This window comes from Chiloscyllium punctatum, chromosome 3, assembly GCF_047496795.1.
Source record: "Chiloscyllium punctatum isolate Juve2018m chromosome 3, sChiPun1.3, whole genome shotgun sequence".
Lineage (NCBI taxonomy): Eukaryota > Metazoa > Chordata > Chondrichthyes > Orectolobiformes > Hemiscylliidae > Chiloscyllium > Chiloscyllium punctatum.
The window spans coordinates 102,527,773-102,555,661 of record NC_092741.1 but is presented as its reverse complement, the minus strand read 5'-3'; the positions used below and the strand labels follow the sequence as shown (position 1 = coordinate 102,555,661).

Here is a 27,889-nt window from a genome sequence, read left to right as displayed (position 1 = left end):
TACAAACTTTTTCTTTCTCTCACACACACACACACACACACACACACACACACACAAACACACTCATGTAGACCCTCTCTCATGTACACACCCACTCACAGACTTTAGATTAGATTAGATTAGATTACTTACAGTGTGGAAACAGGCCCTTCGGCCCAACAAGTCCACACCGATCCGCCGAAGCGCAACCCACCCATACCCCTACATCTACCCCTTACCTAACACTACGGGCAATTTAGCATGGCCAATTGACCTAACCTGCACATCTTTGGAGTGTGGGAGGAAACCGGAGCACCCGGAGGAAACCCACGCAGACACGGGGAGAATGTGCAAACTCCACACAGAGAATCACCTGAGGCAGGAAATGAACCCGGGTCTCTGGCGCTGTGAGGCAGCAGTGCTAACCACTGTGCCACCATGCCGCCCATCCTCTTATATCTCTTTACACTCACACTCATACACACACTCTCTCACAGATACTCATACCCTCCCAACAATACACACCCATAGCACACACACGTTTGTGGGGTGAATTTGTACTTGCACATTTACATTTTATTTTGCTCAAAAACTGCATGAATCCATGTAGGATTTTTTAAGTCCCCTTTTTTAGAAATAGAACCAGTCTGAACATTGGGACACAGACAACTTCACATAAGGCATCTCACACCTTCAATGCAATATCTGAGCTGAATGGGACGTGTTATTAAAGTTCGCTTGAGATTGTAACTTTAATAAAAAAGTTCTGGGATTTACATATGAAAGAACTGAAACCAACGTAGTCATTCTCAAAGATGAGAGACTCAACAAACAATCCAGGTTTTTTTTATTATTAGATTATATTCCCTACAGTGTGAAACAGGCCCTTCGGTCCACACCGACCCTCCGAAGAGTAACCCACCCACACCAATGTCACTCTGATTAATGCACCTAACACTATGGGCAATTTAGCACGACCAATTCACCTAACCGGCCCATCTTTGGACTGTGGGAGGAAACCAGAGCACCTGGAGGAAACCCACGCAGACATGGGGAGAATGTGCAAACTCCTCACAGACAGTCGCCCGAGGCTGGAATTGAACCTGGGACCCTGGTGCTAACCACTGCGCCACCATGCATTTTTCAATATATAATTCCAGTTGCATCACACTGTAGACTTTTCCTATAAATTCTGTGTCTTAAGATCTTATACACCACAATGACCTGATGAAGATTAGATTAGATTACTTACAGTGTGGAAACAGGCCCTTCAGCCCAACAAGTGCACACCGACCCGCTGAAGCGCAACTCACCCAGACCCATTCCCCTCCATTTACCCCTTCACCTAACACTATGGCCAATTTAGCATGGCCAATTCACCTAACCCGCACATTTTTGGATTTGTGGGAGGAAACCAGAGCACCCAGAGGAAACCCATGCAGACACGGGGAGAATGTGCAAACTCCACACAGAGAATCACCTGAGGCAGGAATTGATCCCGGGTCTCTGGCGCTGTGAGGCAGCAGTGCTAACCACTGTGCCACTGTGCCGCCCCAAAGGAGCAGTGGTCTGAAAGCGAGTGCTTCCAAATAAACCTTTCGGACTATAACCTGGTTTTTTTATCTGTGATTTTTATCATTTTTTTTGGTTACAGGAGGAGGGTGGGTTGGAGGTACGATAAGTGTAGTGTCTCGGGTTCAGCCACTGCCCAAATATATCGGTTCACTCACCTTCCCAGATTGCAATTCGACCACTTCCACTCAGCTCCTCGTTCTCACCACTCCCGCTGTTGCTGCAAATGAAGGTTGCTGACGCTCAAGGTAAATACTTTTAAGAGGAAAACCTACCCTCCGAGCAACCCCCGAATAAAAGCTATTTGCCTTCTCTATTACCTGATGAACTTGGATGCTAGCTTTTTGTAATTCACTGAGACTCCAAATCCTTCCATGCTGCAGTAATGCAGTCATAAAGGCCAAGTGCAGCCAGTCTGAGAATTACAGGTAAGTCAGTCAGGGTACTGTGGAGACATACATGTGGGGTTCGAACCAGCTCTTGAATGGTAATATGGATTTCAACCAGACGGTGTTTATCTAAATAAAAAAAAGTCATACATGGTTGTGAAATGCTGTTGGTGCTCAAAACATGTTTCAATGGCCAATCCACTACATATTGACATAATATTGATGAGTTATAAGAGATCTTTGGTCTCGCTTCTGCATCAGATGTATTTTGTCGAGCTGATGCAGTTTGAATGAAACAAACTTTGTATGCCTGCATAGCTCTCGATGTATTCTGTGTTCTGCTTGGATTCTGCCATGCGTATTAGGGAGTCTTATGAAAATTTCCTTTGCTTGTCCTTTGATTGGTTGTTCATGTCCACTGTTCCTTAACCAAATGTTCCATGGGACAGTTTTTCTTGACTTTATTTTAACTGCTTGTACCACTTGAAGAAGTTTTAGGTTAAGACACACTTTCACATTCAATGACTAGAATTCTTAATATTCTACAATCTGATGCCGCTTCCTTAAAAGTTCTAAAATGCCTGAAACTGCAGCAGGCATTAGCAGATATCACATGGCACAATTTAGAATGAGCCCTGATCAAGCATTTGAAAGCAATCACAATTTGTTAAATTTGTGGCGGCATCATGAACATCCAAAGTTGATGACACTTGTTAAACTTGTAATTTTAGGCACATAGGCATGAAATGCAGTTTGCTACAAGATACACACACAAAAAGCAAATATTACCAAGTATTTTCAAAATGTTTCTCAGCAGCAACCCTCACTTCTTCGATTTCAACTGGTAAGATAAACAAATATAGGTCCCTCTGCTATTACGCTATTCTGCTCTTAACAAACAATCAAGGTATTTTTCAATGTATAATTTCAGTTACATCACACTGTAAACTTTTGCCATAAATTCTGTATACTCCACATCCACCTGATGAAGGAGCAGCGCTCCGAAAACTAGTGCTTCCAATTAAACCTGTTGGACTATAACTTGGTGTGATTTTTAGTCCTGTTTGCTAGCACTTAATCTGGGGTATCATGTGCTATGGCCTTTCAAGTTCATCTAAATTATTGTTAAATGTCTGGAGGTTTCTACCGCCAACACCCTGTCAGCCATCAGATGGATTTCTTCGGGGAAAAATTAATCATGGTACATTTAATTAGATGCCCGCTAACTTTGACAGAATTTAGATGACATCAAGCAGCAGAGGCGGAAGGCACACTCGCGAGATAAGGGCAGCCTGCGTGCTCGCGTCATTCCTGGTCACGCACTGCACGGAACAGTTGAAGAGCCATGGCTGGAAACGTGGATCAGATGGTGACGGTCGGAGAGGAAGAGAGACCCATCTCCAGGTCAGACAGGTACTAGCACAGGCCAAAGGGTAACTGATAGGAACAGACTGTGTGTCTTAGTAAGAATCTGTGAACTGCGGAGTATTTTGTTTTTCGTAGCGCTTTGCGCCTGGGATGGGAAGCCTGAGTGGCTCTGCTCTGGGACGTGCGGATGGTTGCTAATGGCAACTAGGAGTGACGAGGGACTGATGGTGTTCTCTATGAAGATGGTTCATCCATCCTCCAGAGACATTGGGGACCGGAGTGGTGCTTAATGGAGCTCCCACTCCTATTCAACTCTCCTGAGATGATAAACCATCATCCTTTGTAGGGAATTAGTTCCACTGATGTAATGGTAATTTACTGTATATCGGTTATGCTGTATAGATGTTACTCGTCCCCCGAATAAAGGTCGGTAAAGCAGGATGTCTATCTTCGGTTGTGTTAAATGCATCTCTACAATGGAACAGTCAACCTTAAAGTGCCGAATGTCCAGTGTGGATATGCAGGGCTAAAAGCACAGAAACAGAATGCTAGAGAATCTCAACAGGTCTGACAGCACCTGAGGAGAAAGTAAAACGGAGCTAACATTCAGAAATTGTCTAGCATTCTGTTTATTTCAGCTTTCCAGCATCCGCAGTATTTTGATTTTTCTGGGAATAGCTCCGATTCTGCTGTTTTTGATCACTCAGAGAGAAAACGGTTGGATCACTATTTCCGGTACGATACCGGAAACATTCGTTTCGTTTGAATCACCTTTTGTAGCCTTTTGCCTCCGATTTGAAATTGGAGTACGTTCCCGGAAGTGGCTGCAGAACGTCATGTATGTTCCCTCCATTTCAGTCATATTCATGTCTTAATCTAAACGTCTCTTAAACGCCCCTTTCGTATCTGCCTCTACCACCACTAGATTCCTACCACTGTTTTTTTAAAAAAAAGTTGTGTCGCAAGTTGCTATGATCCAGACTGCACAACGTGAAAGTTTCATTAGTAACTGTTAAACAAGAACTCGACAAACATTTAGAACCATAACATAGTAGAAAAGTTAAGGCATAATCTATTTTATCTGTGCCAGCTACTCATTCTAATCTTACTTAACAGCATCTGCTCCTCAATCTTACAGTTTGTAGTTCAACAGGTGTATATCGAAGTTTCCTTTAGGATTTCCACCCCTATCAGCAAACGGGGCAGCAAAATCCAGGCATACACCACCCTCTGGATCAAAACGTTTTTCCTCATGATACCTGTAAACCTACCAATTATCTTGAGTCTCCTCCCTCAGGAATTGACCTCTCTGAAGGGGAAATCAATCACGTCAATTTAGTTAATCCACATCCTCCTCTGTTGCAAGAAAAAACACCATGAGCCTATCTAATCATTGCTGCAATTTACGAGCCGTGGCAAATAAATCTTCTCGGTTTCTTCTATCACTTCCTTTTGTTCTTTCCATTATCTTCTCCTCTCCCCTCCCCCCCCCCCCCCCCCACCGTTTCCACACACGTACCACCCTCTGCATGAAAAAGTTACAGGAGTTGGGAGGTCATGTTGCGACTGTACAGGACATTGGTTAGGCCACTGTTGGAATATGAGGTAAAAACAATGGCTGCAGATGTTAGAAACCAGATTCTGGATTAGTGGCGCTGGAAGAGCACAGCAGTTCAGGCAGCATCCAAGTAGCTTCAAAATCGACGTTTTGGGCAAAAGCCCTTCATCAGGAATAAAGGCAGTGAGCCTGAAGCTTGGAGAGATAAACTAGAGGAGGGTGGGGGTGGGGGTGGGGAGAAAGTAGCATAGAGTACAGTGGGTGAATGGGGGAGGGGATGAAGGTGATAGGTCAGGGAGGAGAAGGTGGAGTGGATAGGTGGAAAAGAAGATAGGCAGGTAGGACAACTCCAGACAACTCATGGGGACAGTTACTGAGCTGGAAGTTTAGAACGAGGGTGAGGTGGAGGAAGGGGAAAATGAGGAAGCTGTTGAAGTCCACATTGATGCCCTGGGGTTGAAGTGTTCCGAAGCGGAAGATGAGGCGTTCTTCCTCCAGGCGTCTGGTGGTGAGGGAGCGGCGGTGAAGGAGGCCCAGGACCTCCATGTCCTTGGCAGAGTGGGAGTGGGAGTTGAAATGTTGGGCCACGGGGTGGTGTAGTTGATTGGTGCGGGTGTCTCTGAGATGTTCCCTAAAGCGCTCTGCTAGGAGGCGCCCAGTCTCCCCAATGTAGAGGAGACCGCATCGGGAGCAACGGATACAATAAATGATATTAGTGGATGTGCAAGTAAAACTTTGATGGATGTGGAAGGCTCCTTTAGGGCCTTGGATAGAGGTGAGGGAGGAGGTGTGGGCGCAGGTTTTACAGTTCCTGCGGTGGCAGGGGAAAGTGCCAGGTTTGGAGGGTGGGTTGTTTGGGGGCGTGGACCTGACCAGGTAGTCGCGGAGGGAACGGTCTTTGCGGAAAGGGGTGGGGAGGGAAATATATCCCTGGTAGTGGGGTCTGTTTGGAGGTGGTGGAAATGTCGGCGGATGATTTGGTTTATGCGAAGGTTGGCAGGGTGGAAGGTGAGCACCAGGGGCGTTCTGTCCTTGTTACAGTTGGAGGGGTGGGGTCTGAGGGCAGAGGTGCGGGATGTAGACGAGATGCGTTGGAGGGCATCTTTAACCACGTGGAAAGGGAAATTGCGGTCTCTAAAGAAGGAGGCCATCTGGTGTGTTCTGTGGTGGAACTGGTACTCCTGGGAGCAGATCCGGCGGAGGCAGAGGAATTGGGAATACGGGATGGCATTTTTGCCAGAGGTATGGTGGGAAGAGGTGTAATCCAGGTAGCTGTGGGAGTCGGTGGGTTTGTAAAAAAAAATGTCAGTGTCAAGTCGGTCGTCATTAATGGAGATGGAGAGGTCCAGGAAGGGGAGGGAGGTGTCCGAGATGGTCCAGGTAAATTTAAGGTCAGGGTGGAATGTGTTGGTGAAGTTGATGAATTGCTCAACCTCCTCGCGGGAGCACGAGGTGGCGCCAATGCAGTCATCAATGTAGTGGAGGAAGAGGTGGGGAGTGGTGCTGGTGTAATTACGGAAGATCAACTGCTCTATATAGCCAACAAAGAGACAGGCATAGCTGGGGCCCATACGTGTGCCCATGGCTACCCCTTTGGTCTGGAGGAAGTGGGAGGATTCAAAGGAGAAATTAAGGGTGAGGAATAGTTCGGCCAAACGAATGAGAGTGTCGGTTGAAGGGTACTGTGAAATATTGCATGCAATTCTGGTCTCCTTCCTATTGCAAAGATGTTGTGAAACTTGAAAGGATTTAGAAAAGATTTACAAGGGTGTTACCAGGGTTGGAGGATTTGAGCTAAATGGAGAGGTTGAATAGGCTAGGGCTGTTTTCCCTGCAGTGTCGGAGGCTGAGGGGTGACCTTTTGAGGTTTATAAAATCATGAGGGGCATGGATAGGATAAATAGACCAAGTCTTTTCCCTGGGGTGGGGGAGTCCAGAACTAGAGAGCATAGGTTTAGGGTGAGCGGGGAAAGATATTAAAAGAGAGCTGAGGGTGGTGTGTGTATGGAATGAGCTGCCAGAGGAAATAATGGAGGCTAGTACAATTGCAACATTTATAAGGCATCTGGATGGGTATGTGAATAGGAAGGGTTTGGAGGGATATGGGTTAGGTGCTGGCAGGTGGGACTAGATTGAGTTGGGATATCTGGTCGGCATGGACGGGTTGGACTGAAGGATCTGTTTCCGTGCTGTACTTTTCTATGACTCTACCCTGGATTATTCTATGCAAGTAATAGTTAATTCTATTTCTTAATATTGATTCTGGTAACTTCCCACTCTGACATCATGCCAACTGGCTCTTAATTATTGGGCCTATTTCTTTCATCTTTTTCTGAATCATGGTGCAACATTCGCGGAGTTCGGATCCTCTAGTCTTGAGGGAAAGAATCTACAGGCCGATTAGGAATTGGGGGAGTGAGAATCTTGGATAGCGCTTTCAAAGACTTGGTGCCAGCATGATTTGTATTGTGTTTGAACAGCTTGTTGTTTGATGCAATAACTGGATAATGAGCTCTTGAAGTTATATGCAGACAAAACCCTTGCATTGGCATATATATTGAGCCACTAAAATTGTAGTTTCCCGGGCCTCTTTTGGACAGGGTTTGAAATTGTGCTTAGAAGGAAGTGTATATATTGAGAAGTGTTGGAGATGTTAGAATCATTGACAATGGATAACTTGCCAACGCTGGATGGATTATTCCTTACGATGTTGAAGGAGGTCACTGAGGAAATAGCAGGTGCTCTGAGGATTATTTTCCAATCTTCACTTGACATAGGTGAGGTGCCAGAAGAATGCAAATGTGGTTCCGTTGGTTAATAACATTTCAAAGGAAATGTCAAACAATTGTAGACCGATTTAATCTTAATTCATTGGACACACTGTAAGCATTAATCCTGAGAGATCAGACAAACTGTCTCTTAGAAAGGCATGGACTAGTCAGGGATAGTATGGCTTTATTAACGGAAGGTCATACCTTTCAAATTTGAATGAATTCTTTGCAGAAGTGACAAGGAGGATTGATGAAGATGGTGCAGTGGATTTCTACATGAATTTTAATAACACATTTGACGAGGTCCCATGTGACAGACTGGTCAAAAAGTAAAAGCCAATGGGATACAGGGTAATGTGCCAAATTGGATTTAATGTTGGCTTAGTAATAGGAAGCCAAGGGTAATGGTCGCTGGCTGCCCTTGTGAATGGAAAGCTGTTACAAGTGGTGTTTCGCAGAGTTCCGTGTTAGGACTTGTGCTGTTGTTTTATACACTAATGGACTTGAATTTGGACTTGAATGTGGGGGTCACAGTTGGGAAATTTGCAGATGGCACCAAAATTGGCCACATTGTGGATTGTGTAGAGGATAATTGCAAGTTTGAAAATGTTAAACATGGGTTGGTGGAGTGGGCAGGAAAGTTGTAGATAGAGTTCAGCGCTGAATGCATTAGCTCACAATAATCGGGGAAATCGAGCAGTAAATGGGAATATAGTGAGAGGGGTAGATAAAGTGAGAAATCTTGGCATGCAAGTGCACAGGTCCTTAAAGTAGCAGTACAGGTTAATTACATCCAAGAGTGTGGTACTGGAAAAGCACAGCCGGTCAAGCAGCATCTAAGGTGCAGTAGAATCGGCAGGTAAATTAGATTATCAAGAAGGTGTATGGAATGTTCTCCTTCATTGGCATGTTCACCTTCATCTTTTAAAAGCATGAATATAATGAAACTGTAGAAGACACTGAGACCAAAACTGGCATATTGTGCACAGGTTTTGGTGACTACATTACAAGAAAGATGTAATTGCTCTGGAGAGAGTTGCCAGGGCATATCTGTGGCTATGAGGAACGTTTGGAAACATTGGGGTTGTTTTTCTTGGAACAGAGAAGGCTGAGCATCAAAATGATGGAGATATACAAAATTGTGATGGGTAGAGATACAGTAGACAGGAGGAACTTGTTTATCTTAGCAGAGAGTTCAAAAACCAGGGGTCGTAAATACAAACTAAGTAGCAAGGTTTAGAGAGGACATGATGAAGAGCCGATTTAACGTAGAGGTTACATCTTAAGTGCTGTAAATTGCTGCAGGGCTAGGAGTTGTGTGCAGAAAGATAGGATTAGAAAGATATCTGGAAGTCTTTGGATCAGCATGGAGAAGATTGTAAAAACAATGACTACAGATGCTGAAAACCAAATACTGGATTAGTGGTGCTGGAAGAGCACAGCAGTTCAGGCAGCATCCAACGAGCAGCGAAATTGACGTTTCGGGCAAAAGCCCTTCATCAGGAATAAAGGCAGTGAGCCTGAAGCGTGGAGAGATAAGCTAGAGGAGGGAGGGGGTGGCGAGAAAGTAGCATAGAGTACAATGGGTGAGTGGGGGAGGAGATGAAGGTGATAGGTCAAGGAGGAGAGGGTGGAGTGGATAGGTGGAAAAGAAGATAGGCAGGTCGGACAAGTCCGGACAAGTCAGGGAGACAGTTACTGAGCTGGAAGTTTGAAACTAGGATGAGGTGGGGGAAGGGGAAATGAGGAAGCTGTTGAAGTCCACATTGATGCCCTGGGGTTGAAGTGCTCCGAGGCGGAAGATGAGGCGTTCTTCCTCCAGGCGTCTGGTGGTGAGGGAGCGGCGGTGAAGGAGGCCCAGGACCTCCATGTCCTCGGCAGAGTGGGAGGGGGAGTTGAAATGTTGGGCCACGGGGCGGTTTGGTTGATTGGTGCGGGTGTCTCAGAGATGTTCCCTAAAGAGCTCTGCTAGGAGGCGCCCAGTCTCCCCAATGTAGAGGAGACCACATCGGGAGCAACGGATCCAAGGCCCTAAAGGAACCTTCCACATCCATCAAAGTTTCACCTGCACATCCACTAATATCATTTATTGTATCCGTTGCTCCCGATGTGGTCTCCTCTACATTGGGGAGACTGGGCGCCTCCTAGCAGAGCTCTTTAGGGAACATCTCCGAGACACCCGCACCAATCAACCAAACCGCCCCGTGGCCCAACATTTCAACTCCCCCTCCCACTCTGCCGAGGACATGGAGGTCCTGGGCCTCCTTCACCGCCGCTCCCTCACCACCAGACGCCTGGAGGAAGAACGCCTCATCTTCTGCCTCGGAGCACTTCAACCCCAGGGCATCAATGTGGACTTCAACAGCTTCCTCATTTCCCCTTCCCCCACCTCATCCTAGTTTCAAACTTCCAGCTCAGTAACTGTCTCCCTGACTTGTCCGGACTTGTCCGACCTGCCTATCTTCTTTTCCACCTATCCACTCCACCCTCTCTCCTTGACCTATCACCTTCATCTCCTCCCCCACTCACCCATTGTACTCTATGCTACTTTCTCGCCACCCCCTCCCTCCTCTAGCTTATCTCTCCACGCATGGAGAAGATTGGCCAAGTGCCCCTGTTCTGTGTTGTATTATTTCTGTGGTCCTATATTTTTACTTTTGACATTCAAGAAATTGTGTTTGTGGAAGCATTTCAAATGAGTTTGAGACAAGTGCAATGTTGCATTGAAGATTTTTGTCCTCCTTCAATGCAGTTCTACACAGAAATATAGAAACATTGCATTGCAAATAGATGAATGTTAGTCAGTCAGAATTTTATTAATTATAGATTGTAACTGCTGATATCGTGAAGCATGTGCAGTAAATTCTCTGAACTTAAATTGAAATAGTGCTTTAAAAGATGATCAAACACAAACCAGAATGTAAAGATTAAATTGAGAAAAACTTTCAGATTAGGTGCGTTTTTGTTTTTATTTTGAAAAATTTTAATAACTTCAGCACATATGAGGTCTTTTTTTTAAAAAGGTGCGTAGTCTTAATTTATCATTGTTCTGTTGGGGTTAACAGACACTTCACTCAGTGTAAGCCTCGAAGGTCACCCAGTCAATACTGCTTTATAGAACAAAGGAACATGAAGCTTGCATTCCAATGCAAGCTTCAACTACAAGTGAGACAAAAAGTAATTTCTTCAGCCAGAGGGTGCTGAATCTGTGGAATTTGTTGCCATAGAAGGCTGTGGTGGCCAAGTCATCGAGTGTATTTAAGACAGCGATAGATTGATCTCCTTAATCAAGAACCAAAAGTTGTAAGAAGAAGACAGGAGAACGGTGTTGAAAAATTATGTTCATTATGATGAATGGCAGAGTAGGCTCGATGGGCTGGATGGCCTAATTCTGCTCCCATATCTTGTGTTTCTATACTCTATTTAACAAGATGAGGCTGACCTGCGTCAACATCACCTTCCTGCATGTTCTCCATTTCTCTTGATCTTTTGGGATTGAAAAATGTACTGTTCAGTTGTCATGCATATTCTAGTCAGTGAATGTCCATACATTTCTGGGGAGATAAGTCCACAGGCACACAAGACTGACTGTTGACTTAAATATCCATGTTATTTTGGCTGACACAATACTGAACATATGATCAAAGTTTTGTTGCTTCAGCTTGGATTTCACTGCTTCTGGGTGATTCTTGTCTGAGGTCAGTTGCAGCTGCTATCTTGATTGTTTAGATAGTCATTACAAACTACATTGAAATTCTGCTGTTAGATACAAAAACATCACCTGAAACCAGAATGTAACTTCTTTACTTAGAAATGCTGTTCTGTGTTTCACATGATTTCACATTCTGGATGGACAATTATAGTTCACATGCAAGAACAAGTCTATAAGTTCAAAATTCAGACCAGAGTGAAGCGAGGCTGTGTGGTAGCCCATATATTACAATTCAATTGACAGCAACTAATTTATCTTATCAAGATCAGCTGTTCTGTCAGTATTAAGTACCTTCTAGATGCACATGCTTTTAACCTCTGAGTTCTGTACCAAAACTAAATTGACTATCACTGATAAACATGAACTGTAGTTGGTAGATGACAAGTGTCATTGCCCACTGCACCATATTTGCAAGCCACTTTTCCCCTCTTTTATTTTTGCATATAAAAAACTTAGGCTCACCTGAATGCTGCCAAAAACAAAACTTCGATCAACTTTAGATCTTATTGGTCAATCATTGTACCACCCATTTACTTTGAAAGAGAGACTCTGAAATATGTTGAGCAACTTCTGTATCTTGGCAGCCATTCCACTCAAAAGATAAGTAGTAATAGGAGATCAAACACCAAATCACATGCTCCAGCTTCAACATACTATTAACAGAAAGTGGTGACATCAAAGATTTCTGCAAGTCAAAATAAAAGTCAAAGTGTGAGAACAATTGTCATCCTCACACACCTATACTGTTTGAGATCTGAACTATATATCAGTAGTACATGCGCTCTTGAGAAATTTTATTAGTTCCTCCAGCCACATCTGATTTAAAGGGAAGATTATGGAACATGTGTGATGGGCTTCTTGAGGCCGCACCATAAATATTTAGCCAAAATTTCTGTGTAATAAGCTTTGGACTGGATACTTGTGTTCAGATTGACAAAAACATGTTCCCCCATCAGGTCTTATTTTCTCTGCTCTCAAATGGCCAGAGTTCCAGGGAGGACATCAAGAACGCTTCAAAAATACTCTGAAGTGTGGCAGCTTAATATCTGGGAGCCTCTGATTGACAAGCAGTCGCAATTTTGAGCAATGAAGCTGTGTCTTCCGTTGGGTCACAGCAGTGAGGCAGAAAAAGTAAATTGAAGGAATCAAATCCTGTACTACGAATTTGCCTGAATGGAGGAGGATGTCTCAACTAATGGTCAAAGATCTCTGGGTTGAAAATTGTTTGCTCAGTCACAAGAAGACAGTCACAAGATGGCAGTAACTCATGATGCTGAATAGATGTCCTGCTAGAATTGAAGGTCATATTAGTTATATGACACATCTCTAATCATGATATCTGAAATGTTGCAGGGTATATCAAGGCAAATGATCTTCTTCTTTTGTTAATTTGAAACCTTGGCAGCTTCCTGCATTATGCTTCTTGGCTACCCAATGTAAGCTTGAACAAAGTAGGAGAGAATTGTGCAAGTGGATTGGATAATCAAAGATGAATTTTGAACAAAAAGGTGAGAACCTACTTGCAATTCTGAAATTGCTTTATGGTTCTAGCTCAGGTAGTCAAGAAACCTTTGTGTCCATTTCTGTTTACCAGGACTGTGAAAAGAGGCCTATGATTTGTTTGTGGTCAAGTACAGATGCAATTCAGAGCATTTACTTCAAGAATCAAGTATGGTTTATTATATCTATGAAGTTGAAATTTATTGTCACTAATGAAGCTTAGTTCTGAGTTACTAAATTGCATTCTAAATATCTTAAGTCTTTTATAACTAATTCTTAAGTTGAGCAGGAATTTTCAATGTTACAATCATACAATTTATAAATAGGCACATTGAATCTGCTGTGCATAAGATCATGGCTAATCTGTGCCCTCAACTCTTTGTATTGCCCTGTAATCGTTCACACCCATGTAGTTGTTAATCTGTCTTAACTCAATCTTTAAAATATTCAATCAACCTGTCCTCATTGCTCTTTGGGGTAGAAAATTCCACAGAGTAAGAACGTTCAGAGAAATAAATCCTCATCCCCATCTTAAATTGGAGACTTTTTCCAAATATGTCCCAGAGGGGAGAAAATAATCCCTTCAGTATCCACCTTGTCAAGTCCTTTTTATATGCTTCCATAAATCTTCTGAACCCCAATGGATACAAGCTCAATCTGTTGAACCCTTCCTTACAAGATTTTTCTCAAGGTTTTATCCCAAGAATTTGTCAAGTGAACCTTCTCTGAACTGTAAGATTCAATTATATCCTTTATCAAATCAGATCATTGAACTACTTCAGTTGTGATCCAATTAATGCTCAATATACTTTAGCAGATCATCCCTACTTTTTTTAATATTCTATTCCCCTTGGAATAACCCAACAACATTCCATTTCTTTTCTAATAACTTGCTGTATCTGCACACTAATTTTTTTTAATGATTCATTTACAAAGATGCCTAGATCTTCTTTTACTGCAGAGTTCTGCGATCCCTCTCTATTTAAATATCTTTTTTATTCTTTCTGCTAAAATGGTTAAGTTCACATTTTTCCACATTAAACTCCATCTTCAGTTTTTGCCCATACTCTTAACCTATCTATATTCCTTTTCAGATCCCCAAGCCCTCTGAGAACTAAAGTGTCCTACCCCTCATTTTGTCATCAGTAAATTTTGCAACCTTTTATTTGGTCCCTTCATCCAAGTCATTGCTATAGATTGACATAGAATAATTAAGGCCTCAGTAGTGACTTCTGTGACACTCAGACAGTTGCAGCTCATCATTCCCCAAAAAAGAATCATTTATCCTTGCTTCTTTTGAGTTAACCTATCCTCTATCCATATTAATAATTGCCTCCTATACAGTGAGTTCTTACTTTGAACAGTAATTTTGATGTAACACTTTATCAAATCCATTTAAACTACTTCCACAGCTTCTCATTTATCCACATTGCTTGCCACATCCTCAAATAATTCCAATAAATTAGTCAAGGGTGATTTCATTTTCACAAAATCTCATAACTGATTGATTGAAACTTAGATCAGAGCATACTCTCCATGACAGATGTTAGTCTAAGTTTGCTCCTTTCTTGAATAGGGAAGTTACATTTGCTAAAGTTGTGATTGATGGGATCCTTGCAGAGCCTCAAAATTAAAACAATTTGCACCTATCTCAGCAGCGACTTCTTTTAAGAGCCTAGATGCATGTGGCAGGTCCTGGGGTCATGTCAGCGTTTTATTCTTGATTTTTCTGAGTACCTTTCTCTATCATTGTAAATACTTTAAATTTCTCCCTTGCTTCCCTTGCTGGTATTTGTGACCTCTGCAATGAAGACAGTCACAGAAAATGTTGACTTAATGCTTCCCAATTACCAAGTCTTGCTGTTGAGGGCACTAATACTTATTTTAGCTATTCTTAACCTTTTTACATAATAGTTTGAAGCACAAAAATAGATAGCAAGAGATTCTAACTTTCTGCCTTATTCTCCTTGTTAAACCCTTGTTAATTAACTTTTATTTATGTTCAAAACATGTGTTTTAGGTCTACACTTGTCACTGTCAAACTGGATGTGAAATTTAATTATGATATTACCACCGCTACCGAGGCACTCTTTTCAAATGAGGTCATTTACCCTGTTCCATTGCACATAATCAGGTCCAGAATAGTCTTCTGTCTGGTGTAAAACAGCATTTGTCCAGGTACACTCTGAACTTATTCAGATTGAGCCACCATGCCATCCCACTCAATGGTTAGCAATGCTATCTCACAGCGCCAGGGATCTGGGTTTAACCTTGGGCGACTGTATGGAGTTTGCACATTCTCCCTGTCTGTGTCTGGGCTTCCTCCAGGTGCTCTGGTTTCCTCCTACAGCCCAAAGATGTGCAGGTTAGGTAAATTGGCCATGCTAAGTTGCACCATAGTGTTCAGGAAGTGTAGGTTAGATGCATTAGTCAGGGGTAAATATAGAATAATTAGAGTTGGGGAATGGGTCTGGGTGGGTTACCCTTCCGAGGGTCCGTGTGGACTTGTCGGGATTCTACATTGTTCTATGTAGGGGTTTGATGCTATTTGTTCTCCAGGCTGTTTTTCTTAATCTGATTCATGTGGATTGAAAATCACTTATAATTACTGTTTAACATTTTGTTTCAAATTCCCATTTCTTTCTTAAATATTCTGTTCTATACTTTTGCTACTCATAGGGGATCTTGCATTAGTCTCACATAGACTTTTTAACTTTTTTTCTGTTTCTTTTCTCAAGCCGAATTGATTCTGCATCTTAACCTTTAGAACAAACGTTAGATCTCTAGTATACTAATGTTCCCTGAATTACCAGACTTACCTCAACACCTTTTCTAGCTTCCCATTCTTCTGAAGTGTCAAGAATCCTTAAGATTTTGGTTCCCAGCATTGTCCAACGTGCAGCCAATTTGGCTGGCAGGTAGTATGTATGTATTTTGATCTGTACTAATAATTTACCCAAATTATCATAAAACCATAAGAGCAAAAATTAGGCCATTTGGCCCATTGAATCTGCTCCACCATTTAATCATGGTCGATAGGTTTTTCAACCCCATTTTCCCGCCTTCTCCCCATAACGTTTGATCCCCTTGGCAATCAAGAAGTTACCTATCTCTGTTTTTAAATATACTCAGTGACCTGGCCCCCACAGCTTCCTGTGGCAATGAATTCCACAGATTCACCATCTCTGGTAAAGAATTTTCTCCTTATCACTGACCTGAAAGGTCATCTCTTTACTTGAAGACTGTACCTTTGGGTCCTTATCTCTTCTGTCAATGAAACCATCTTCCCAGTGTCCACTCTGTCCAGGCCATTCAAGTATTCATAAGTTTCAATCAGATCCCCCTCTTCTAAATTCTATCGAGTAAAGTCCTCAAACGTTCCTCAAATGTTAAGCCTTTAATTCCTGAGATCGCTTTCATGAACCTGCTCTGGGGCCAATACATCTTGCTCACAATATTGTAAATGTGGTCTGCTGAATACCACACACATTTACGTTTAATAACCTTTTTTTTTGTTTAAAAAACATCCTTATGTTAAAATGACTGGATCCAGTAAAATAGTACTGTTTTATCAGGAAACGTCTATAACATCATATTCACTTGTATTCCTAGTTGTGAGTATTAGAGCAATAAATGTGCTTTCTAGCAAAAACTAGAATTTAAAATAATCGTTCTTTGGAAGAAGCACAAATGCTATTTAAAAGCAAAATATCGCAAATACTAGAATTATGAAAAAAATGTGCTGGAGAAATTCTGCATCTTTTAAGAGAGAAACAGGTAACAATTCAAGTACAATATGACTTCAAACATATATTGTTTTTATGTTGGCATAAACTCAGCTGATGTTATTACTGTCAAAAGGTGTGGCACTAGAAAAGCACAGCAGGTCAGGCAGCATCTGAGAAGTTGATGTTTTGGGCGTAAGTCCTTCATCAGGCGTGCTCCTCAGATGTTGCACTTTTTGAGTCTGATCTCCAGTGTCTGCAGTCCTCACCTTTTCTCTGTTATTACTGACCAAGTTAGATATCCAACTAAAATCTGGTTTGATGGATCTTCATTTTTTGTTTTTTATTTGACACGGTGGTCTTTCACTGCAGCATACTCAGAGGTGATAATACCACTAGGCTATTAATCCAGAGACCCAGATAATATTTTGGAAACCTGGGTTCAAATTCTGTCATGGTAGAGTTGAGACTCTCATGATGGTCATAAACCACTATTGTAAAAACTGCTCTAGTTCTCTAATGTACTTTTTAGGGAATGAAATTGCTGTCCTTACCTTTTCTGGCATACATGTGACTCTAGACCCACAGCAATGTAGTCTATTCTTAACTACTCTCTGGGCAGTTAGGGATAGGAAGTAATGTTCGCCTAGCCAGTGATGCCCATAAACTGTGAATGAATGGTAAAAATGCATGCAAAGCCACAGGCTTAGCTTTAACAAAAGAATAACTTTATTATGCAAAAGAAAATATAATAAAATTGTATAAATCGAGCTGTTTACATGTAACACAATTTGAATCACAAAGTCAAAATACAATCCCATCTATACCCTTCTCATCACTTTACAGTACTCCAAATGAGAGGGGGTTGGCTTTTCTATCACATCTATCAGTTTAACTTGACTGTTTCTTTCAACTCCCAGTCTAGAGAGTTTGGTACCCCTTCCTTGATTAATCATACAATTTGAGCTTGGACTTTCTCAACTTTTAAATAACCCCTTCAACATTGTCTCCAAACATTTCTAGTCTGGAACATTTGAGGTAACCTTTTTCTTAACCGTTCTAAACGATCTCTTTTCTTGGGTAGAAACTACTTCACACATCTAACTTCATCTGACCTCTGAGCTGAAAAACAAGAGCTTTCCATGCAATAGGCTTTTCCCAGAAGCAAAAAAAAACCTTGATCCTCATAAATAGAAAACTTCTCAATGTTTACTATGTCTGTTTGTAAACAGTCCCAATGAAGCAAATTCCCATTATCACTCCAGGGCTCGTACTGTCACAGTGCAGGTTTCCAAGACTAAATATGGAAAAGTGTTGAATATGTAATTGCGCGAATAAGTATGACTAATATGCTACATATTCTATCCTAGTGGTAGTGGCGAGGATTCCTTGGACAGTTTGTTCTCTCGGCTACCATTAACTCCATCTCTTTCTCCACGGAAAAGAACAACAAGCCAAAGTAAATCCGAACCACCACTTCTAAGGACGAGCAAGCGCACCATCTACACTGCAGGGCGACCTCCCTGGTACAATGAGTCAGGAACTCCATTTAAAGAAGCATTTGTTATTGGTAAGTAATACACAGTATTCATTGCAATTAAAGTGAAATATGATTTTTAACCTTGATAACGCAGAATAATGGAATAAGTGAACAAAAGTAAGCCTTTTGATCACGTTCTGTATTTTGTGCAGACCATGGCTTTATACCTCAACATTATGTACCCATTTTGGTTTCATGTCCCATATTACCCTCACCTATCCAAAAAAATATCAGTCTCCATTTGAAAATTTAAACTGACCAAGCTCAAAGCTTTTTGAAGGAGAGACTTTCAGACTTTGACTGTTATGACTTAGTTTGGGTAGTGAGCTGGAAATCGAAGTATTCCCAGGTTAAAAACATCTAAAAAGCACACAAAGTTCCTCAATTTATCTGACTTGTAGAACCAAGTTTCTCTATTACAAGTTATAGAGTCATAGAGATGTACAGCATTGGAAACAGACCCTTCAGTCCAACCCGTCCATGCCGACCAGATATCCCAACCCAATCTAGTCCCACCTGCCAGCACCCGACCCATTATCCCTGCAAACCCTTCCTATTCATATACACATCCAAATGCTTCTTAAATGTTGCAATTGTACCAGCCTCCACCACTTCCTCTGGCAGCTCATGCCATACCCGTACCACTCTCTGTGTGAAAAATTGCCCCATAGGTCTCTTTTATATCTTTCCTCTCTCTCACCCTAAACCTATGCCCTCTAGTTCTGCATCTCCCGACCCCCGGGGAAAAGACTTTGCCTATTTACCCTATCCATAACCCTCATAATTTTGAAAACTTCTATAAGGTCACTCCTCAGTCTCTGCTCCAGGGAAAACAGCCCCAGCCTGTTCAGCCTCTCCCTACAGCTCACATCCTTCAACCCTGGCAACATCCTTGTAAATCTTTTTGAACCCTTTCAAGGTTCACAACATCCTTTCAATAGGAAAGAGGTCAGAATTGCACGCAATATTCCAACAGTGGCCTAACCAATGTCCTGTACACTCTCAACATGAACTCCCAACTCCTGTACTCAATACTCTGACTAGTAAAGGAAAACATACCAAACGCCTTCTTCACTATCCTATCTAGCTGCGACACCACTTTCAAGAAGCTATGAACCTGCACTCCAAGGTCTCTTTTTGTTCAGCAACACTCCCTAGGACCTTACCATTAAGTGTACAAGTCCTGCTAAGATTTTCTTTCCCAAAATGCAGCGCCTCACATTTATCTATATTATGCTCCATCTGCCACTTCTCAGCCCATTGGCCCATCTGGTCAAGATCCTGTTGTAATCTGAGGTAACCCTCTTTGCTGTCCACTACACCTCCAATTTTGGTGTCATCTGCAAACTTACTAATTATACCTCTTATACTCGCATTCAAATCATTTATGTAAATGATGAAAAGTCGAGGACCCAGTGCCAATCCTTGTGGCACTCCACTGGTCACAGGCTTCCAGTGTGAAAAACAACCCTCCTCCACCACTCTCTGTCTTCTACCTTTTGAGCCAGTTCTGTATCCAAATGGCTAGTTCTCCCTGTATTCTGTGAGATCTAACCTTGCTAATCAGTCCCCATGGGGAACCTTATCAAATGCCTTACTCAAGTTCATATAGATCACATCTACTGCTCTGTCCTCATCAATCCTCTTTGTTACTTCCTCAAAAAACTCAATCAAGTTTGTGAGACATGATTTCCCACACACACAGCTATGTTGACTATCCCTAATCAGTCCTTGCCTTTCCAAAGAAATGTACATCCTCAGGATTCCCTTCAACAACTTGCCCACCCCAACGTCAGGCTTACTGGTCTATAGTTCCCTGGCTTGTCCTTACCACCCTTCTTAAACAGTGGCACCACGTTTGCCAACCTCCAGTCTTCCGGCACCTCACCTGTGACTAATGATGATACAAATATCTCGGCAAGAGGCCCAGCAATCACTCCTCTAGTTTCCCACAGAGTTCTAGGGTACACCTGTACAGGTCCTGGGGATTTATCCCCCTTTACCCATTTCAAGACATCCAGTACTTCCTCCTCTTATAATATGGACATTTTGCAAGATGTCACCATCTATTTCCCTACTGTCTATATCTTCCATATCCTTTTCCACAGTAAATACTGATGCAAAATACTCACTTAGTATCTCCCCCATTTTCTGTGGCTCCACACAAAGGCAGCCTTGCTGATCTTTTGAGGGGCCCTATTCTCTCCCGAGTTACCCTTTTGTCCTTAATGTATTTGTAAAAATTCTTTGGATTCTCCTTAATTCTATTTGCCAAAGCTATTTCATGTCCCCTTTTTTTGCCCTCCTGATTTCCCTCTTAAGTATACTCCTACTTCCTTTATACTTTTCTAAGGATTCACTCAATCTATCCTGTCTATACCTGAAATATGCTTCCTTCTTTTTCTTAACCAAACCCTCAATTTCTTTAGTCATCCAGCATTCCCTATACCTACCAGCCTTCCCTTTCACCCTGACAGGAATATAGATTAGATTAGATTAGATTAGATTAGATTACTTACAGTGTGGAAACAGGCCCTTCGGCCCAACAAGTCCACACCGCCCCGCCGAAGCGCAACCCACCCATACCCCTACATCTACCCCTTACCTAACACTACGGGCAATTTAGCATGGCCAATTCACCTGCCCTGCACATCTTTGGACTGTGGGAGGAAACCGGAGCACCCGGAGAAAACCCACGCAGACACGGGGAGAACGTGCAAACTCCACACAGTCAGTCGCCTGAGGCGGGAATTGAACCCGGGTCTCTGGCGCTGTGAGGCAGCAGTGCTAACCACTGTGCCACCGTGTCGCCCATATACTTTCTCTGGATTCTCGGCTTCCCATTTTCCAACCATCCCTTTACCTGCGAACATTTGCCCCCAATTAGCTTTCAAAAGTTCTTGTCTAATATTGTCAAAATTGGCCTTTTTCCAATTTAGAACTTCAACTTTTAGATCTGGTCTATCCTTTTCCATCATTATTTTAAATCTAATAGAATTATGGTCGCTGGCCCCAAAGTGTCCCCCATTGACACCTCCGTCACCTGCCTTGCCTAATTTCTCAAGAGTAGGTCAAGTTTTGCACCTTCTCTAGTAGGTACATCCACATACTGAATTAGAAAATTGTCTTATACGCACTTAACAAATTCCTCTCCATCTAAACCCTTAACACTATGGCAGTCCCAGTCGATGGTTAAAATCCCCTACCATAACCACCCTATTATTCTTACAGATAGCTGAGATCTCCTTACAAGTTTGTTTCTCAATTTCCCTCTGACTATTAGTGGGTCTATAATACAATCCCAATAAGGTGATCATCCCTTTCTTATTTCTCAGTTCCACCCAAATAACTTCCCTAGATGTATTTCCAGGAATATCCTCCCTCATCACAGCTGTAATGCTGTCCCTTATCAAAAATGCCACTCCACCTCTGTCTTTCCTGTAGCATTTGTATCCCGGAACATTTAAGCTGTCAGTCCTGAACCATGTTTGTGTAATTGCTATGATATCCCAGTCCCATGTTCCTAACCATGCCCTGAGTTCATCTGCCTTCCCTGTTAGGCCCCTTGCATTGAAATAAATGCAGTTTAATTTATTAGTCCTACCTTGTCCCTGCCAGCCCTGACTGTTTTGACTTGCTTCTGTTCTCAACTGTACCAGTCTCAGATTGATATCTTTCCTCACTATCTCCCTGGGTCCCACCCCACCCCCACCTTACTAGTTTAAATCCTCCCGAACAGCTCTAGCAAATTTCCCTGCCCGTATATTACGCCCCTTTTCAATTTATGTGCAATCTGTCCTTCTTGTACAGGTCACTTCTACCCCAAAAGAGATTCCTGTGATCCAAAAATGTGAATCCTTCTCCCAAACACCAGCTCCTGAGCCATGCATTCATCTGCTCTATCCTCCTATTCCTGCCCTCATTAGCTCGTAGCACTGGGAGTAATCCAGATATTACTACTCTCGAGGACCTCCTTTTTTAAATTTCTGCCTAACTCTCTGTAATCTCCCTTCAGAATCTCAACCTTTTCCCAACCTATGTCATTTGTTCCAATGTGGACAATGACCTCTTCTGGCCCCTCTCCCCCATGAGAACATTCTGCACTCTCTCTGAGACACCCTTGATCCTGGCACCAGGGAAGCAACACACCATTCTGCTTTTTTGCTGCTGGCCACAGAAACATCTGTCTGTACCTCAGACTAGAGGGATTAAACTAATAAATACAAGTAAACAGTTGTGGAGAATTGACATATAGAGTACTAAACAAAACAAGAATGCACCCTTCCACAGACAAAAGAAATAGACATGGTAAAATAAGCTGAGGACTGAGGGAGAAAACTGGAAAGACAGTTCACTTGTCTTTGTTCCCATGTCCTGATTTTGAGATGATGCTGACCAGCATGTTGCTTCAGTTATGTTTCTTCAGTTGCATCCATTGGTGAAACACTAGGTGGCTGGTTTCCTTTTTTGGAAAAAAGTTTCCGACTCATCAGTTAAATGTCACAGCTTACTACAACAACGATCGCAGGAAAGCTAAACTGGTTTCTTTCAGACTTATTGACTGCAGAGAACAGAAAGACCACTCCTGAACTGGAAAGCTCTCTAACTTGTTCCCAGCCCCAAGATGTACAGTTGCCTGAGAACCAAGTAACTGTAGTTGGCAGGTAAAGGCTGTTTGTCATTGGTTTATGGACTACAGACTAGTTATCAACCTCTTGTTAGCCAAAGCAGCTCCTGTACCACCTGCCAACCACCCCCTCCCCCAAAACCTTGGCTGTAAATTCTTTGCAACTCCATTTCAATTTCTGCTTGTTCAAATCATGTTGTTTACATGATGCCTGCAATGGGTGTCAGCTCACCTGCTTTCAAACCTGCAGCCTCTCTTTCAAACTTTTTTTTGTGATGTGGAGGTGCTGATGTTGGACTAGGGTGGACACAGATAAAAATCACAACAGGTTTATTTGGAAGTACTAGCTTTCGAAGTGTTGCTCCTTCATCAAGTAGCTATGGAGCAAGATCATAAGACACAGAATTTTTAGCAAAAGATCACAGTTTCATGCAACTGAGTTGATATATTGAACAAACCTAGATCACTGCTAAGTCTTTCATCTTTTAGCAAGGGTTGCAGGTTTCGGTTCATTATGTTGTTTGTCAATATATTGATGCAGTTGCATGACACTGTAATCTTTTGCTATTCTGCATTGTATGACCCTGCTCCACAGCTATCTGATGAAGCAGCAGTGCTCTGAAAGCGAGTAATTCCAAATAAAACTGTAGCACTATAACCTGGTGTTGTGATTTTTAATTTTTTTTTAAACTACATTCAGACCAGTTTTTCATATCAAAAAAAATTCAAAGGGAAAGGGCCCTCTGGCAAGTGGGAGGCCTTAAAAATTGAGAACTAGCGTTCAAGGTCTTTACGTTCCTGTGAGAGTAAGGTTGGCAATAATAGTGAACCCTGAATGACAAGAGACATTGCGGCAATGACCAGGAAAAAAAAGAGGTGTGGTTCAGGGGCAGACAGCTGGGATCAGGGGAGATATATAAGAATACAGGAGTTTGCTGAAGAAAGAAATCAGGAGGACAATAAGGGGGCACAAGATAGCCTTGTCTGAGAAGATGAGTGTGGTTCCAAAGAGGTTCTTTAAGTATAGTAAAGGAAAAAGAATAACTAGAGAGAAAATAAGGCCACTCAAAGACCAAAGTAGATATGTATGTGTAGTACTGGAGGAGATGGGTGAGATTCTCAATAAATATTTTTCCTGTGTTTACCATGGAGAAGGACATGAAGACTTGGGAACTTGAGGAAGTTGGTAGTGGTGTCTTGGGCAAGTCCCTATCACAATAGGGGAGTTAATGAGTGTCTTAAAATGTATTATTATGAACTTTAAGGTGTACTGTACCTTTTATTGTCATCCTGTTTTTCTCCCCCCTCAGTCGAAAGAAAATGCTGAGCGACACAGTATAGTTTTACCTTCTTCATATTTATTCCAGGCCCTGGAGGGAGAGAATGATTGATTGCCCATGTGCACAGAGACATGAGTTCACGGTCTGCTCTAGACCAGCAGTTTCTCAACGAACTATATAGTCATTTTACAGGGAGGAACATTCAGATAAGCCAACAAAAATATTAATTGGGTGACCGTTACAATCAATGAGTATCAATAGCAGCGACTAAGCCCTTTACTGTTATACAATGAATGTACTTAACCTTGTTAACTGGATTCATATATTGGATACTTTTCACCTTGTTAACTGATTTTACATACTGAATGTTACGTTGTCTTGTTAAATGGCTGTTGTTGGATGCTTTTCCATTTTGTTAACCCATTACCCTTGCCTCCAGCACCCTGTTGTTAACTGCGAGTTCTTGTCTGATCTGAGTCATGCTCAGCTAAATCTCTTGTTTCACAAAACTCAGAACTTAACTCTTTTCCTGCCTGCTTATACCCTATAGACATTCTCACCATTGAGAGTGAATGCTGTTTTGCACTGAGAGCTTACAAGCACCTATTGTGTGACTAGTTAGCAGTCTGAGTATACTGGAAAATTGAAAATATGTAACATTTGGCTATGAAATGGATACCGGAGTTGGTTGCTGTTTGGTTAAATTTGCATTGTTGCTAAATCAGTTTGAATTATGCCTCCGGATACTAAAACCCAATTGAGTTTGAATTTACTGTTTTGCCAACATTAAACAAATGAGACGATCCGATGTTGGGGGTATAAATAAAAACAGGCATTTTGAAAATCAGACAGAGTAACTGCTATAGAGAGAGAGAGAGAGAGAGACCCAAAAGATTGAAATACTCTCTATCCAAGCTACCTTTATCATATGAAACATTTCACAGGAAAAAGAATGAAGATCACTTAGGGAGATCTTCAGCTGGAAGAAGACAGACACTGCAGATGACAGCCCCTGTATGGTTTTGAAATTACGTAGATTTAATTTTAAAAGTTGTTTTTCTTGGAACAGTATATTGTTATAGAGTTTGAGGTGGATAATAAGCAGTTAACAAAGAAACTTTACAGGTCCTTTTTGGCTCAGGCTTGGAGGGCCGATCTAAATACACTGTCTAAACCTATCGCCAAATTCCTAAGCATCTGCATCTCTCTGCTCCCTCACCTACTCCTGCATCTATCCAGATGCACCTTCAATGAATCTAGTGTTTGCCTCTACTACCTCTGCTGGCAAAGCTTTCCAGACACCTACCACCTCTCTGTAAAATATTTTCCACGTATATCCCCTTTTAAACGTTTCACCTCTCACCTTGAATATGTAACCTCTCATTATTGAATCCCTCACCCTGGGGAAAAAGCTTATCTCTATCCACCCTGTCTATACCCTTCATGATTTTGTAGACCTCAATCAGGTCTCCCCTCAATCTCCTTTTTTCTAATGAAAACAATCCTAATCTACTCAATCTCTCTCTTCATTGCTAGCACCTTCCATACCAGGCAGCATCCTTTTAAATCTTCTCTGCACCCTTTCCAAAGCGTCCACGTCCTTTTGCTAATGTGGTGACCAGAACTGTACACAGTATTCTAAATGCGACCAAACCAAAGTTTTGTACAATTTTAATATTACCTGCCATCTCTTATATTCAATACCACGTCCGATGAAGCCAAGCATACCATATGCCTTCTTGACCACTCTATCCATCTGTGCAGCCATCTGTTTCCTCTCTGCCCAACTCTCCAGTCTATCTCTGTCCTCCTGTATTCTTTTGACAGTCCTCTATGCTTTCTGCTACTTCACCAATCTTTGTCATTTGCAAACTTACTGATCAGACCAACAATGCCTCTTCCAGATCATTTATATATATCACAAACTACAGTGACCCCAACACTGATCCCTTTGGGACACCTTTCTCCATTTTTGAGAAACTCCCTTCAACAACTACTCTGTCTCCTGTTGCTCAACCACTTTATCCACCTAGCTAGAATACCCTGCACATCCATGTGCCTTCACTTTCTCTACAAGTTTACCATGGGCAATCTCATCAAACCCACCTTAGTAAAGTCCATGTATATAACATCTGCAGCCCTTCTTCATCTAGCAACTTGGTCACTCCCTCAAAGAAATCTATTAGGTTGGTAAGGCATGATCTCCCCCACACAACCATGTTGCTTATCACAGATAAGCCCATTCTTTTCTAAATATAAATAGATTTTATCCCTCAGTACCTTCTCCTGCAACTTTCCCACCACTGATATCAGACTGCAATTACCTGGAATATCCCTACTACCCTTGTACAGGGGGACAACATTAGCAACCCTCCAGTCCTCTGTCATGTCACCTGTGTTAAAGGATGCTACAAAGGATCTGTCAGGGCCCCAGCTATTTCCTCTGTTGCATCCCTCAACAACCTGGGATAAATCCCATCTGGTCCTGGGCATTTGTCTGCCTTAATATCCTGTAGCCTACCTAACACATCTTCCCTTCTTATGTCAACGTAATCCAGAGTAAACAAACTTCTATCTCTAATCTCAAATTTCATCGTGTCCCCCTCCTCAGTGAATACTGATGCAAAGTGATCATTGAGAATCTTGCCCATTTTCTCAGGTTTGGCACACAATCTTCCTTCCTTATCCTTTTAGTGGACCAACCCTTTCTCTAGTTACCCTCTTGCTTCTTACATATGAATAAAAGGCCTTGGGATTCTCCTTAATACTGCTTGCTAAAGTTATTTTAGTGACCCCTTTTAGTCTACTTGATTCCTCGTTTAAGATTGGTCCTACTCTCCTGATTCCTCCAAGTCCTGTTCTGTTCTTAGCTGCCTGGACCTTATGTATGGTTCCCTTTTCTTCTTGGCTAGTCACACGATTTCTCCTGTCAAACATTGAGAAAGGGGGCTTAGAGTTGTGAATTGTTCTTTAATGTTCATTTTTAGAGTTAAAGAATAAATTGAAGTTGTTGTCTTTTAAATAGTAGAATTTGGGAGTTCTGGCACCTATTTTAACAGATTAAGACAGGGTGAGCTTTTTCTGGGTGTTTGGTTTCATTTAACAGAAAGGTTTTCTGCCATATTGTAACACTGTGAAGGTGGATAAATCTCTTGGTCCTAACCAGATATATCCAAGAGCACTGCAAGTGGCTAGATTTAAAAAAAAAGTGGGGGCCCTGGTTGATATTTTGCATTATTGTTAGCCATAGGTTGAGGTCCTGCTCAACTGGAATATAGCGACTGTTGTGTGCTTACTTAAGAAGGGTTGCAAAGAAAAGCCTGGGAACTATAGACCAGGAAGCCTAACATCTGTGGTAGGTAAGTTGGATGAAAAGATTGAGAGTTAAGGTACGCATGCATTTGGAAAGACCGAGTTTGATTAAGAGTAGTCCGCATGGATTTGTGTGTGGGAGATCAAAGACCTCTAATAAATTTGAGGGACATGAAGTGACCAGGAAGGTGGTTGAGGGTAGGGTGGTAGACGTAGTCTGTATGGATTTCAGTATGGCTTTTGATAAGGTTTCACATGGTAGGCAGCTCTAGAAGATTAGATTCCATGGATTCCAGGGTGAACTGGCAAATTGGATACAAAATTGGCTTGATCTTAGGAGGCAGAGGGTAATAGAGGAAGGATGCTTGTTAGACTGGAGACCTGTGACTAGTAGAGTGCCTAGGGTCTGTGCTGGCCCATTACTGTTTGTTATTTATATCAATGACTTGGATGATTAATAAGTTTGCAGATGACACTAAAATAACCTTTCTCTCTCTCTGTCCACGATACTGGCTATCAGAAATTGCAGCAGGATCTTGATCAGCTGAGGAAGTTG

The 27,889-nt window shown here is 42.1% G+C and overlaps 1 protein-coding gene across 3 annotated transcripts in view; it reads left to right on the top strand.

The window, feature by feature from the left end:
* Positions 1 to 3,257: 3,257 nt before the first annotated feature.
* The window catches only part of LOC140463549 (uridine-cytidine kinase-like 1), a 184,918-nt gene continuing 160,286 nt past the window's right edge, over positions 3,258 to 27,889 (top strand). For 2 of the 3 annotated variants that reach the window (XM_072557694.1, XM_072557703.1), the window contains exons 1-2: positions 3,258 to 3,353; positions 17,945 to 18,144. In XM_072557694.1, coding sequence (XP_072413795.1) covers positions 3,286 to 3,353; positions 17,945 to 18,144 — 268 coding nt within the window. In that variant the 5' untranslated portion in view covers positions 3,258 to 3,285. The remainder of the gene's footprint in view (positions 3,354 to 17,944; positions 18,145 to 27,889) is intronic. The other variant, XM_072557712.1, reaches the window with a different exon arrangement.